The sequence below is a fragment of the Sorex fumeus genome, unplaced genomic scaffold (assembly GCF_029834395.1).
Source record: "Sorex fumeus unplaced genomic scaffold, SorFum_2.1 ptg000033l, whole genome shotgun sequence".
Classification (NCBI taxonomy): domain Eukaryota; kingdom Metazoa; phylum Chordata; class Mammalia; order Eulipotyphla; family Soricidae; genus Sorex; species Sorex fumeus.
The window spans coordinates 22,958,118-22,974,108 of record NW_026606090.1 but is presented as its reverse complement, the minus strand read 5'-3'; the positions used below and the strand labels follow the sequence as shown (position 1 = coordinate 22,974,108).

The 15,991-nt window shown below is 39.7% G+C and overlaps 1 protein-coding gene across 1 annotated transcript in view; it reads left to right on the top strand.

Annotated features, from left to right (window-relative positions):
* The window catches only part of KCNU1 (potassium calcium-activated channel subfamily U member 1), a 198,897-nt gene that overhangs the window by 139,052 nt on the left and 43,854 nt on the right, over positions 1–15,991 (top strand). The window contains exons 20-21 of the mRNA XM_056116667.1: positions 6,714–6,801; positions 12,275–12,499. Coding sequence (XP_055972642.1) covers positions 6,714–6,801; positions 12,275–12,499 — 313 coding nt within the window. The remainder of the gene's footprint in view (positions 1–6,713; positions 6,802–12,274; positions 12,500–15,991) is intronic.

Below are 15,991 nucleotides of genomic sequence, written 5' to 3'. Positions count from 1 at the left end.
TCGTCGATTGCCTCGTGCAGGCACCAGTAACGTCTCCCTTCATCCTAGCCCTGAGATTTTAAAGTGCCATATTCAAGGCTCTTTCAAGGTTAGGAGAATGAGACCCATCATCATTACTGGTATTTGGCATATTGGGTACGCCACGGGGAGTTTTCCAGACTCTGCCATGTGGGCAAGTTACAATTCGGTAGCCTGCCAGGTTGTCCAAAAGAAAGAATGAAATAATAAGATGTCACGCAGCGGCAAATGCGGCCACGCTCTTCCAGGAGCTGGGTTTTGTAGTCTCTGGGTCTTGGCCGTTGATGGGATTACAAGGCTCCAGGGGGTCAGTTGGTGGGTGTGACTGCTGCCTACTGGAAGATGGAGGATCTGGGTGGAGGATGCTCAGCCCCGATCCGAGCAGGCTTGGAGATCTCAGCCTTGGGACCCGCATGCCTTTATTCCTCTGCCGGTACATTCATGCGTGTGGAGAATGGTCTCATCATGGTTGTGCCTGGTTCTGGAGGTCTTGGGCTGCCGGAGCTCTGAAAAATGTTTGTGTTGTTCATTTTATTTGTTTTCTTTTCTTGCTTGTTTTACCCATAGGGATCACCTAGAGATCCAGGATGTCAGAGTTAAAAGTGGGAAAATCACCTTTGTGCAAATCACTTTTGCACATTAATTTTTTCTGTTTTTGGTTGCATTTTTTTCTCTTTATTTTTTTTAACTTTAATGTTGGTGTTTTGTCGTTTGATTTTTTCTTTTTAAATTTTTTCTCCTTTTTATATTTAAGTTTATTTTGTTTGTCTTCCTTTTACTTTTAATCATTAGCTCTGGTGTTGAAATCTGAGCATGGAAGAACTGCAGTTTTGGTTCAATATACATTTGTATATTAAAAGAAGGGGAGAAAAAAGAGGTTCACTGAGGCTTCAATCCAGGGCTGAATTTTCAGGATACTCCTCCCCTTAACCAAAGAACATGGGCAAGAGTGTTTTGTTTTTCCTACCAACACTGAGTCGGGAAAGTAAATGATCTGAAATGGGAGTTGAAATGAGAAGTCTAGTTGGTGAAAGACCTCTTCCCCTCCATGACACTCTTTAAAGAAAGATTAAATGCTATTAAAATTTATATGTAACGCCAAGAGAGAGATAACCACAAAAATACACCTGTCTTTGAAAACTCTCGAGCTCATTGCCAATATGGCTCAGTGCAAGCCTCAGGCAACCGCAAGCCAATGTCCTAGCTCGCAAAGCAGTGCAGAGAAGCGATAAAGAAAGACCTCAAAAGAGAAGAGCAGCAGTGCTGACAGATGTGGCAGAAGCCGGGAAAAGCAATCGCAAAGCCCGCCTGTGCTTAACCAACCACAAGACCTAGATGACCACCCTTTGACGTCTTGATGAATCTATCACATCTTCCAGAAGGGCAATGGAGAAGATTATTCATGAGTTCTACTCGGATCTCTTTGATAGCCACGTCCACCTGACCACATACTAAGGATGTGGATGGATATGTTGTTCCCAACGTTCTCCCTCCCGAAATCCAACCCGCCATTTCATTGGTAAAGAAGAGAATAGCATCCAGCCCAGACAAAGTCAGACCCAAACACCTGAATAATCTTCCATCAGTACTCATCAATTCACTGGCTCAGCTCTTCACATGCTACCTGTCTGAATGCAAGGTTCTGTCCCAATAGAAAACCAGCAGGACTGCTCTACGGTACAAGAAGGGAGACATCCACGCCACTGGCAACTATCGCCCAATCTGTCTATTGTCTATCATCTACAATCTGTTCACTCGAGTCATCCTGAATAGGATTGGCAGAACACTAGATGAAGGACAACCATGTGAGCAAGCCAGGTTCTGAAAAGGATTCAGCACAATCGACCATATCCACATGATAACCAAGATCATTGGGGTTTCTCGGGATTTCAAGATGCTGCTCTGTCTAACATTCATTGATTTAAAGAAGGCCATTGATTCTGTTGACATGGAAACGGTCATCGAAGACAAACAGGGCATTCAAACTCAATATATCAGGATCCTCCCTGAGCTGTATTACAGATTCACTACAAGGATCTCACTGTTCTACAAGGAAGTGATCTTCGATTTCAAGAGAAGGGTTTGGCCAGAACTCTTCAGTGCCACCCTCGAGAACATCATGTGACAACTGGAATGGGAAGAATGGGAGTGAAGACAGAGTCCTGTCAAGACTCATCCCTGAATGCTGAGATATGAGAAAATTATTTTAAAATCAAAAAAAAAATTACATACAAATCTAGTTGACCCCAAGTTTTTATATAACAGCAGAAAATTGTAATTCCTTGTAAGAACAGTTATTTTTGTGCTGTATAAAAAGGAGGTTTTTTTTTAGAACTCTGAGGTCTTCTCGGAGTTAGGGTGGGTAGCCTCCCACACCACTGCTCCTCTGGAAAGGTGAGGAGCCAAGCTGACCTCCCACAGCTCCCGCCATTCATCTCACTGGCCCAGACCACAGATCCTGAAGCCTCTGAACACCTCCTAATTCCTCAATACTGAAATTTCAGTACTGAAATTTCACCAGAGTACATGGGAAAGTAACATAGAAAACAACCAAACTCAATAACACAAAAACAGTAACACAGAAAGCTCAACTAGCAACAAACCACCTAATAAACAATGACTTAACAACTCTGTGATCAGATACAACATTTGTTACTAGAAAATGATATTTTCTACTTGTTGATTTTAATACTGAAGCTCTGCTTTCAATCTATTTCAACTTTGGAATTGTATCAACAGTCATGTATTTTTTCCAAATTAAAATAAATTTCAAAATAATTAACATACTTAAACAAGTGTGAATCCAGTTTTAAAAAAAAGAAAGGATATACAAACTTTCCGTGGAGTTTTAGGGATGGTTACCAGCCGCATCTCCAAATACATAAGAAAAGAATCGTAGGTACTAGCTATTATAATCAATGGAAGTATCTCATCCCTTGACAGAATATCTTCAAGAAGAATCCAAATCAAGATGATGTTACCTGATCTGGAACATCTTAATAAATATTTTTTCTTATCTTTTTATCTTCCTCTTGTTAACTGCTACCCTTGGAAATAAAAGGCACTTTATCATTTTCTTGTTAGCAGATTTCACTCAATAAATTTCGACAACCATAGGAAAGGAGAAGTTTTCTTCAGACTGACTCCAGAATGCAAGAAAGAAAGAACCCATCTTCTGTTGGTGTGACCTATTAAAGCATTTTTTCAGAAGATTTTGTCTTCCTGTTAACAGAAAACTAGCCCTAGGAAAGACAGTTATCATCAAGAATGCTGAGACTCCATTTTATTGCCTCAAAATGCCCTAGTGGCCAGGATGCAAGAGGGCTTCTCATACCACATATACAATGCATCATTTTCAAAAGGTGGAGGACACAGACCAGACTCAACACATAGGTTTAATAAGAATTTTATTTTCTCCAGTACATAAGTATGATTCTTTGCTTGGACAATGAAAAACCTATCTTATAACCAGTAAACCAACCCCAGACTCATCTCAATCTTTTCCTATTAAAGGACCCTAGAGCAACTTACTTCTTCTGCCAGCATCTCCTAATAGAAAACATTCTCACCAACATAGCTTCTACTTGTGGTCAGGATGTGGATTATTTTTTCCTGAAAGACCGGGATAGTGCCCTGTGACTGTCATTTCCTTTAACAGCATCAAGTGTTAAGTTCAAATCCTTGTTTCCATGTTCTAAGACTGCTACTGCTGCACATTTTTGTAGATGATTTATTAATCTCTTTAGGAAGGTATATTTCTGCAAGGATCATGTCATTTGCAAGACATATGGCAGAAGGGAGCTTTCGTTAAAAAGATGGTTAACTAAACTGCATCAGGTTTTACTTTGGCAAGGACACCAGATGGATGTCTTTATGATGAAGTGGGCCTATCCCAGCTCTTTCTCTTACATGTGTCTCCAACAGGTGTTTCCTCCAAGGTGTATCTGTTTTCCATAACATAAGAATGAAGAAAGATGTTGCCTGTGACAGCTTGTGTACATAGATCATACTTTTATTATGATAGAACAGTGTATAGTGATTGATTCGCTATTCTGAGGGCAGTTAAAATGTACTTGGAAAAGATCATCTTCCGTTTGTGAAAGTGATTTAATTACCAGACCAAGAACTTTTTATTCATTCTTTTTTTGAAAGGCGTAAAGGGAGGTGAAGCAAAGGAAGTGGTAAAAGCCAAACTGAATAGAAGAAAAGCCATAGTAATAGTTACAGGTTTGAGTGCCAAAGGCAAAGAACAGGAAACCACCTCTGTGAAGGTAATTTAGGGGCAATGTATCGCGAGCTGTGGGAAGGTATCTAGGGAACAGTGCATGGAAAGAAAAGTAGTTTCTACAGATGAGTAATAGCTCCAACCTCCAAATCCTATTGTAGCACTGTAGCACTGTCCTCCCGTTGTTCATAGATTTTCTCAAATGGGCACCAATAACGTCTCATAACAAATTGTGAGACTTTTTCTTACTGTTTTTGGCATACCGAATACATCACGGGGAGCTTGTCAGGCTTTGCCGTGTAGGATAGATACTCTTGGTAGCTTGCCAGGCTCTCCCGAGAGGGGTGTAGGAATTGAACCCTGGTCGGCTGCATTCAAGGCAAACGCTTTACCCTCTGTGATATCACTCCAGCCCCAAATCCTATTATAGATCAAAAATCGTCCTAAATCTTAGGGTTTTTCCCCGCTGATGTGTGACATAAAGCCATTTTTATTGTCCAGTGTTGAACTTCAAGAGATCCTGTGTGGGTCTAGAATTCTGGGATAGAACATGTAGTTTATAGTTAGACGACAAAATTCATGTGTTCAAGGTAGCTCATTTTGGTCAGATTGACCTTGAAACTGACCTTACAATATCTTCTGGTTAGATAACTGATTAGACTCCACTCACTTTATAGATAAATATTAAATGGAGAGTAAAATATAGGTTGCACCTAAACAATGGCCATTCTCAGTAGAAATGGCTTTTGTAATTTTTTTTCAAACCCTACCACCCAATCCTCTATGTTTGGATACTTCCTTCCCATTATTTTAGTTCTGACATTACAGTCTAAGCTTAAGTAAGTTCTTTGAGATATTATGCCTGTGTTTGAAATTTAGAAACTAACCTGGTTAAAGATAGCAGAATTGTTTGTCATTATGTTAGAGGTGTTGAATAATAAACTATATACATTCACAGGGAAGACTCTAAGTCCTTCAGCATGAGGAGCAGAATAGATTGGATTTTCCCTAGCAGTCCAAACACAGTCTGTCATAAAGTACTGAGTTTAAATCTATAGTGTGATTTAATACAGTATGTCTCAAAAAATGTTTCAAGAGATAATAGCAGGTGTTTTAAATAAAATAAGTACATAAGTAAATAATTTTTTCTGGACATATTGTATGAAGTGCACAGTCAGTATTATATAGTCTAAAGGATATATATCTGTGTGAGACATTTCAGAACCTTTAATCTTCCAAAGTGCACTGTGAATTTTAGTGCGAAGAATCATAAGCAAGGGAACTTTTTTTCTCAAACTTTATGCGATGGCAGAAATTATTTCCTTAGTACTTTACAAGTTTTGTAAAACATTTATATTTGGGTTTTTGTAGGATTTACTTATGCTGTAGTATCAACTCTGATATCTTGTGACTAATGACTTTGTATAACAAAGGCGCATTTTTTTTTTGTCCATGGTATATGTCTAACAAAGGTCGAGAACAAAGACTGCTTTACAGAAAATACACATTTATGTATTCAGGCTGCTTATCTCTACCTACTGTAGGGGTCAGAAAAATCAGATTTTCAACCATCATCTTTCACATTTCATTACCAAGAATGAGTTATGTGGACCTATCTCACTGTGAGTTTTCTAAGGAAGGAAAAAAGATAAACTGTAGTTATCTCAACCTCAGCATCATACTCAAATATCAGCTTCACGGTTTGCTCTGTCTACATCCTTGTAGACACCTATGTGTAGCAATATATAAGCATGAGAAAATATGTTTCTCCTATAGATTTCATGTGGTAATACAGGGATAAAAGGGATCATAAAGATAATCTACAATAAAATAAATAAACCAAATTGATTATACAGCACATTAAAATATGGTATGTGCTAGAGAATGACCTGCAGCCCTTTATTTGTTTCTATGCCACAAAGCACCTTTGTGCATGTTGGTAAGTGAAAGATTTTACTGTTTTAAGTGGAGTGGTCAGATCAGACTTTTCAAGTCGATTTTTGGTACTATGACTTGATTGAACACCTTTGTGATTACTTAATGGAGAAAAATTTAGCAGGACATATAGCCTGTTGGAAGTCAGAGGCAAGGAGTACTCAGCATGCTGGAGAACAAATCATGCTGTGTACTAGAGTCTGTGATGCCGGAGAAAAATAGCATGCTGCAGACATTTGCAAGAGAGGTAAGATCCGTTTGAGAATGCATTGAGGCCATTGCATGAACTTTTATTTTATTACACTGTGGTGATAATACTGTAAATGATACGGTTTCATGAACACAACTGTCTAACACTACGTTGCCTATTGGTGCCCCCCACATTCAGTCCACCTGCCACTCCCCTCCTTCCTCCACATGGCAAGCTCAGTTCCGTAGAACATTTCTTAGTGCTTACGACAGAACTTGACATACTGACTTTGATTCATCACAGCCCCAAGTACTCTCTGAGTAAGTTTTCATTCTTCTTATTTAGGCATTTTCAAAGTGAAGCGAACAGCATGCTTGATGGCACCGGCATGTTTCACTGGTGCAAAGCGGTCCCTGTGGAAAATGTGATTCTGGTAGGTGACCTTAGACCAAATTTTAACTAAAACTGGCTTCTATTAGAGTAAATGACGTCCTTCCCCTAGGCAGAAGCAACTTCCAGTTCTCTTTTTAAAGTATAAATTCTGAAATAAAAACATACACCTAACCAGCCACATGAATGTCTGAAGGGTCACATTCAGATATGGCATTTCAAAAACCTATGTAAGTAATAAACCAATTAGTTCAGGTTCTTCAACTACTTTTTCCCTTCTTTGACAATCATTTATTCATTTAGCTGACTAATTCAGAATTACTTTCTCCTGAAATATTGTTTTGCTAATAAATCTAATTAATTTAAATACACTAGGGAAATGTACTATTTACAAGGACTATGCAATCTTTCCTTTCTAAAACCAAACTATTTTTTCTAATTTATTGGTTTCTATGTCTGGATTTTCTGTATTTTTTTCTTAAAGCTGAAAATACTTTTATTTAACATTATTCAGGAATGTCTCTTGTAGAGATTACTCATCCCCCAAGCAACATGGTGAATATTATATGTATTAGAATCCTATTGCTGTCAATTTTCTTAAGGAAACTAACTCAGCTAAATGAAATAGCATAAGCTAAAATATAAAAATCCTTGTCCCTAATCTAAGCTCTGACACTTAATTTTAAGATTCCCATGTATTTTCATTTTCCAGAGTTGTAAATGCTATTAGAATCTCAGTGGTTTACCTGTAAGCAGCAGTTGGTAAACTTAACTAATAAAAACAAATGTGTGTTGTATGAATAATTTTTAACTGTGACAAGTTGACAATGATACTATTTTCTTGCTTTTCAAATATACTTTAGTTCATAATTTTCTGTACACATATGCAAACACACATACATGTACACACACATACACCTTCATTGCATGCATAAAAACACACACAAACACACATTTATTTTTGTGGCTCAGTGCCAGGGTCCTGACAAAATACATTCTAACGTTTGTAAAATAATGATCAATCAATTGATCAGAAGCACAAAATTGTCATATCTGTCATATCAAATGGAAAAGTATTAGGTTTGCTAAAAATTAGCAGTTTGGCAGTCATGTCATTTTAAATTAAGCAAAACAAACATCCGTTCAGCAGGAAGTCAAACATGTTTTTAGTGGGAGTAAAATCTTCAAAAAGGATTCGGAATTGGTTGCACACAAAGCCATGTAAAAGACCAAGGCACAAAGTTAAACAGGGTTTTGAAAAAAATTATTATAAGGTGTATGGTGTCACCAACAGGTCAATATGTACCTGTGAGGTGAGTGCATCAGCAACCTGATGGTACCTTTAGACTTCTAGATACCCCAAAATTGCTGCTATGCCTTTGACCATACTCCAAAAACCTGGGCCAAGTTTACCGAGAAAGTAAATGGCCAAAAGTTAGGTATGTGAGAGACATTCCCACAAACCGTCTCCAACTTAGCTATATAATTGGAGGCAAGGCCTGATCAAACCGCTAACAGCCATGATCCCAGAGTCTCAGAAACAAATCTCGAAACCCAGTGGCTTTTGGCAGAAATGCATCTGGACCCCACAGTAGGTTACTGGTGCCGGGCCACCCCAGTGGGGCAAGGGTGCTGAAACTCTGCCTGCTCCCTCTTGGTGGCTTGGTGGCCGCCATCCTCCAGAGGCCATTGGACAGTCAGGTTTGGGCCTGCTGTGACAAGACACACAGGGCCTTATGGGATGGAGGTGGAGCAGGCCCTTTCCTCCCCACCCCAATGAGACCCTGATTTGCCGCCCACAAATGGCCTCTCTGGCTCCTGATCAAGCTGCTTAAGGGCCATGATCCCAGAGACTCAGGAACAAATCTCAGAACCCAGTAGGTTTTAGCAGAAATCCCCCCAGATTTAATTGTTAAAATTTCAGAATTCCAAAATCGTGTGGCCACTACTGCAGCCATGTGACATCATAAGTTATTCATAACTAGAAATAGAAAAAAAATTGTCTACGGTTGCCTTTTTGGAAGATCTGAGGGTTGGGGTAAAATCCCAAATAATAATAGTGGGTCTGGGGTCAAAATATTGAATTGAAAGTATCAAAATATCAAAAATATCAAAATATTGATCATGATCATGACCATCCTGTTATTCTCAAGCAGGCCCCAGTAACGTCTGCTTCGTCCTAGCCCTGAGATTTTTTTAAAAAGTGCCATATTCAATGCTCTTTAAGAGTTAGGAGAATGAGACCCATCATTGTTACTGGTATTTGGCACATTGGGTACGCCATGGGGAATTTGCCAGACTCTGCCGTGTGGGCAGGCTACATTCAGTAGCCTGCCAGTCTGTCCAAAGTAGGAATGAGATAATAAGATGTCGCGTGGCTGCAAATGTGGCTGCGCGCTTCCGGGAGCTTGGTTTTATAGTTTCTGAGTCTTGGTCGTTGATGAGATTACATGGTGCCAGGGGGCCCAGTTCGTGGGTGTGACCCCCCCGCCTACTGGAATTTGGAGGATCTAGGTGGAGGATGCTCAGCCCCGATCCGAGCAGGCTTGGAGATCTCAGTCCCAGGACCCGCATGCCTTTGTTCCTCTGCCGGTGCCTTCATGTGTGCAGAGAGTGATTTCAGCATGGTGGTGGCTGGTTCTGGAGGTTTTCGGCTGCCGGAGCCCTGGTCGGGGCGGGGAGGGAAACTCAACCAGCTCCCCTCCAAGGGGCCCCAGCAAGGACAGTCAGGTGCAGGGGCAGGAGAGTATCAAAATATCAAAGTATCAAAATATCAAAGTAGAGAGAGTAATGTGGAAACCATCTGCCCCACAGATATGGGGAGGGTGTGGGGTGGGGTGTATACTGGGCTTTTTGGTGGTGTAAAATGAGCACTGGTGAAGAAATGGGTGTTTCATCATCATTGTATGACTGAGACTTAAATGTGAAAGCTTTGTAACTGTTCTCATGCTGATTCAATAAATAAATTTTTAAAAAAGAAATAAAAAGTAAGGTGGAGTTCATACCCAATTCGATCAGCCTAGTCAATGGCTGAATAAATAGCAATACACCTACATTAAAAAAAATATTATACCATATCTATTAAGCATGAAGACAGTTTGCTATGTTAATTCCCTTACAATACTGTAACATCAACTTGGAACATAATTTGGAATAACAACTGGTTCTGTGGGTACATTTAAAAGAACTTCTAGTTTAGTAAGTTTTAAGGATTTTGAAACCTGTGACTAAAGAGGAGAAATGTCCAAAGTAAAACTCTCAACAAGGCTTTGGGTTTGGTTTAGTGTGCAAAATGGTCAACTGGAAGTGCTCAGTTTAACTGACAAGTAGAGCATCCTTTCCTTCCCCCAAGCTCCATCCCCTCCTCTACCCTAGAGCCACTATCTTTCTCAATTGGGAGATAGTTTTGTGCCACCATTTCTTGGAGAAATTGCCTCTCTAGCTGTGCCCATTAGCACATTCTGCCATGTATCTTATTTCTAATTGTTTAGTCCTACTCAGAAGAGCAATTGTTGGAATTCAGGCATGTTACATTAAATACCGTTAGAGGCTTCATTATTCAAGTTAAAACTAATCGGATTAGCTAGAGACAATTATTTAATAGATTTGGTTAAGATTAATACCATTCTCCAGGAAAGCTCTCTAGACAAGTAGCTTTTTTTTTTTTCTTCCCCTCCCAGGGTATCTCCCTGGGAAATACTTGAAATGCAAGTATTTCCCAGTGTATGCTAATTTGAAAAATTCTAATTGTTAAGATATCAAATGTTCCCTATTTATTCTGTTAGATGTCATCCATTGCAATTTCACAGAAGCTTGTCATTTAAGCCAGCTAAGCACAGGCCTAAGGGAGAATGGTATATCCATTTGAAACATTCTGACTCTGCATATGCTTGGGCATGTAAACAGTCTCTGGCATGGAGTGACTTTAAACACATTTCACCACCATAATAGCAGTTTCCAAGTATCCTTTCTTAGAAATTCAGTAAGATTCAAATTTGGTAATCTACTAAACAGGACCAGAGAGATAGATCAATGAGCTGAGAACATGCTTTGCATTAGAGTACTGAATTGATTTGGCTCTTGGTCCTACATGGTCTCCTGAACACCAACAGGAGTAACCAAAGCGTAGACCCAGGAGTAAATCATGGGCATTGTCAGGTACACCCCCCTTCCAAAACAAGAAACAGAAAACACCAACATTACTGAACAGTTAGTGAATTAAGCACTATACTTTTAGTCAATTATTTATTTCCACAGCACATTTTTAAAAAATTTTTAACAGAACTATTGAAGCTCAGAGAGAATAATTTTCCATAGTAATGTCACTAATGACAAAACCAAAATAAAAATACTGATCAAGGACAGGTTTCTTCCCAGTTTACTGAGAGATGACACTGGCTCATTTCTTGAAAGAAGCAAACACCGCTTAATCTAAGTTGCCTATGGGAATTGTTTTCTTAGCTTTAATGTAAGCTATTGGCTTTGTTAGTCCCTATGCATGTAGGGAAGTGGGGGAAACACAATCTAAATATTTTTGTTTGATATTAAATGGCATTCCACTTAGAAATATTGGGGAGATGTTAACAATCAGCAAATATGACAATACTCTGGAGTATATTTCAATACTTGGGAGAAAATAAAACTTTTATAACCTTCCAATTATTTGATTCACTTTCAAGATGATTTTCCTCGACTCTGAAAAAAAATCTATTGAATCAATTAAGTACATTACATTGAGTCAATGGAAATTGCCTTTTTGCAATCACTTTTGAACCATTAAAGACAATTTCACATGGTTCAAACTAAAATGTATATTTTTATGTATGAAACCCACTGAAAATTGTAACATACTGTGCAGCACAACTAATATTTAGAAGACATAGGGTCATCAATAGAATTTGGAATGTCTTAGTTTCTCACTGAATGTTTAAGCATATTCAGTCTAAAAGCTTACAGTGGTTTTAGACTGTATACAGAAAACAGTCTATATTGTACATACAGTGTAAAATGCAATGGAATTCAGAGATATTTGGTTTCATGATTTTGTACCTGAAAAAATGATGGGTGATATAAGTTTTATTGGTGAACCCCAGATCAGGAGGAAACTTCAAAATTAATAGAATAAGAAACAACTACACACAACACAAATTTTTTATGTGTACTTGAAGGCCAGAGAAATACCCCAGCGTGTAAGGCACTTGCCTAGCACAGAATTGGCTGAGGGTTTACATCCTGCATCAAGTTTGATCCCCTGTGTTCATCCAGGAATTATCCTTGAGCAGAGCCAGGAGTAAGTATTGAGAAGCACTGGAAGTGGCCCCAAAATAAAACAAAACACAATCATACCATTGTGCCTAAATTTCATCTTTTATGGGAAATTTGAAAAATACTCTTAAATTTGTGTGACAGTATATTGTGGGTTTATCAGAAATAATGAGATAGGAGGAAAGATCCCTCTATGAGGAATTCTTATCTTGATTTTAAAAATGACTAATCTCTGGCATGCTTATACTTAGAAACGAACTGAGAAGTCCAGACATGATTTTCAGAACCATATTGTAGTCTGTGTCTTTGGAGATGCACAATCAACACTGATAGGACTTCAGAATTTTGTAATACCCTTGAGAGCTAGCAACTATACCCGGCAAGAATTAAAGGACATAGTATTCATTGGCTCACTGGATTATCTGCAGAGAGAATGGAGATTTCTTCGAAATTTTCCCAAACTATACATTATGCCTGTAAGTATCACATAAGTAATAATACTTATAATGATAATAACACTGTGGAGCTAAATTAATAATTTTTGATAATAATAAATAATCAATTAATTAATTTAGTCATTATGAATAATAAAACAACCTAAAATTAAGTTTGTAGTCATATCATGGTCATTGGGTACTAGAAAACGTCTAACCTTTTGTATGTAAGTTAATTTATTGGCATTATTACTCCCTATGCATGTCTGGGACATGCATATTTGTCTGGGAAATGCAAATTTGACTGTCAAAATTACTTTGTAGGGGTAGTTTTTTTTATATGCTTTATATGTTGTACTTTAGGTCAGCAAAGTAAGCATGCTACCTAAGATTACATAGCAGAAAGCAGTAGAATGTGGAATTAAATCCAAACAGTATGACATGATGTTTATGATTTATATTTATGACTATGCTTTGTGATATTGATAGAAATAAGAGTTTCTCTCCATTTCTGTATCTGATTCTGATTTAATGGCCAAATCTAAGCTAATACTGGCCAATCTCTATGCTCTAACTTTCTCACATTTTCTACAGACATGTCTTAAGTTAAACATAATTATGTTCCTTGATAGATATATTAAAAGAAGGAATCAGACTTATCAGTTTGAGAAATGAATTATTCACCTGTGACATTATGATTGTCACTAAAGTGTTCTGAACCTTCATAGGTCTACATCACATTATATAACATCATTTCCCTGGACAGAAAAAAAACACTGTGTACAGTATGAAATGTACCAAGGCATTTTATTTTTCATAAAATGATTCTGGAAAGAATAATTTTCAAATGTCAATAAGAGTTCTCATTTCAGTTATTTCTTAAAATGTCACCATAATTCATCTGGGGAACATAAAGTAACAAAATAGGAGACGAACAACCAAGAATCACGAATCACGAATCACGACCATCCTGTTATTCGTCAATTTCCTCGAGCAGGCCCCAGTAACATCTCCTTCATCATAGCCCTGAGATTTTTAAGAAAGTGCTATATTCAAGGCTCTTTAGGAGAATGAGACCCATCATTGTTACTGGTATTTGGCATATTGGGTACACCACGGGGAGTTTGCCAGACTCTGCCATGTGGGCAGGTTACATTTGGTAGCCTGCCAGTTTGTCCAAAGTAGGAATGAGATAATAAAATGTCAGAATAAGATGGCGTGCAGCCGCGAATGTGGCCGTGTGGTTCCTGGAGCTGGGTTTTACAGTCTCTGAGTCTTGGCCGTTGATGGGATTACACGGCGCCAGGGGGCCAGTTGGTGGGTGTGACCCCTGCCTACTGGAATTCGGAGGATCTGGGGGGAGGATGCTCAGGCCCGATCCGAGTAGGCTTGGAGATCTCAGCCCCGGAACCCGCTTGCCTTTGTTTCTCTGCCGGTACCTTCAGGTGTGCGGAGAGTGGTCTCAGCATGGTGGTGGCTGGTCCTAGAGGTCTTCGGCTGCCAGAGCCCTGTTCGGGGTGGGAAGGAAAGCTCAACCCGCTCCCCTCCAAGGGGCCCCGGCGAGGACAGCCAGGCGCGGGGGCAGGAGACTGCCACACACCCAAGAATAGCTGAGATAAATACCAGGTGGTTTACTCCATGGCTTGGAGGCCAGCTGCATACTCTAGGGGTAAAAGCAGCTCATATAGAGAAGGGAGCACCAAATAAAAGGTGTTGGGAAGATCTGCCCAGGATGGGAGATGCATGATGAAAGTAGACAATAGACCAAACACAATTGCCACTCAATTCCTCTTTTGTAAACCACAGCACACAAAAGGAGAGAGAGAACAAAAGGGAGTGCCATGCCACAGAGGCAGGGTGGGGTGGGGGAATGGGGGGGTGGGAGGGATACTGGGATTAGTGGTGGTGGATAATGGGCACTGGTGGAGGGATGGGTACTCGGTCATTGTATAACTGAAACCCAAGCACAAAAATTTGTAAGTCTAAAACTGTACCTCATGGTGTTTCTGTCACTGTCATTGTCACTGTCCTCCTGTTGTTCATCGATTTGCTCAAGTGGGCCCAGTAACATCTCCATTGGAGACTTCGTTGTTATTGTGTTTGGCATATCGATTACATCACGGGTAGCTTGCCAGGCTCTGCCGTACAGGCGAGATACTCTCGGTAGCTTGCTGGGCTCTCCGAGAGGGGCGGAGGAACCGAACTCGGGTCGGCCATGTTGGCTGTGTGCAAGGCAAACACCCTACCGCTGTGCTATTGCTCCAGCCTCATGTTGTTTAACTAATAAAATCTTTTTTAAAAATGTCACCATAAAGTTCATTAATTTCCTATTCCTCCTCCATTAACTTAGTTCATAGAAAGGGAAAACAAAAAAAAAATGATAAGTCTCCAGCATTAAAGATTACGAGTATTAGAATCTAACTACTGGGAAGTGGACTAATTCTAAATTTAGGAGGACCAAAGAAACTACTGTTTTATGAAAGAAAAGACCAAATACCCCTTTGTCAGTTTGTCTCAGGAGAAGTATCAACTAAAAATAAAATTGTAAAGATTCACTGTTTTTTGCTCTGAAATTTTCCTCAAAACTTCCCCTTACTGTTCTTTTTTTAAAAATATGAGACACAGAATGAGATCCCAAGTCGCTGCCCATGAACAGCCTCTCTGGCTCCTGATCAAGCTGCTTAACAGCCATGGTCCCAGAGACTCAGAAACAAATCTTGAAACCAAGCGGCTTTTGGCAGTAATGCGTCTGGTCCCTGCAGTAGGTTACTGGTGCTGGGCCACCTTAGGTGGGGATAGGTTTCATGCCTTGGCCTGTTCCCCCTGGCAGCTCAGTAGCCGCGATCCTCCAGAGGCCACTGGATAGTCAGGTTTGGGCCTGTTGTGACAAGACAAGGGGGGCCTCACGGATGGGGGTGGAGCCAGCCCTTTCCTCCCCGCCCCAACGAGACCCCGTTTCGCTGCCCACAAATGGCCTCTCTGACTCCTGATCAAGCTGCTTAATGGTCATGATCCCAGAGGCTCAGGAACAAATCTCAGAACCCAGCAGGTTTGGGCAGAAATCCCTCCAGATTTAATTAATTAAAATTTCAAAATTCCAAAATCGTGTGGCCACTACTGCGGTCGCATGACATCATATATTATTAATAATCAGCAATAGATAACAAATTGTCCACTGTTACCTTTTCGGCACTTCTGAGTTTTGGGGTAAAATCCCAAATAAGAATGATGGGTCTAGTGTCAAAATGCTGAGTGAAATAAAGTAGAGAAAGAGTAATGTGGAAATGATCTGCCCCAAAGGGCGAGGGTGTGGGATTGGGGGTATACTGTGGGTTTTGGTGATTGAAAATGGGCAGTAGTGAAGGGGCGGGTGTTTCATTGTATGACCAAGACTAATCCTGAAAGCTTTGTAACTGTTCTCATGGAGATTCAATAAATAAAATTATAAAAAAGGAAAAAAATGAGACATAAATGATCTTATCCCTATCCATCCTCTTTCGTGTTATCCAGACTTGATCCTTTTAAAGGCCGCAT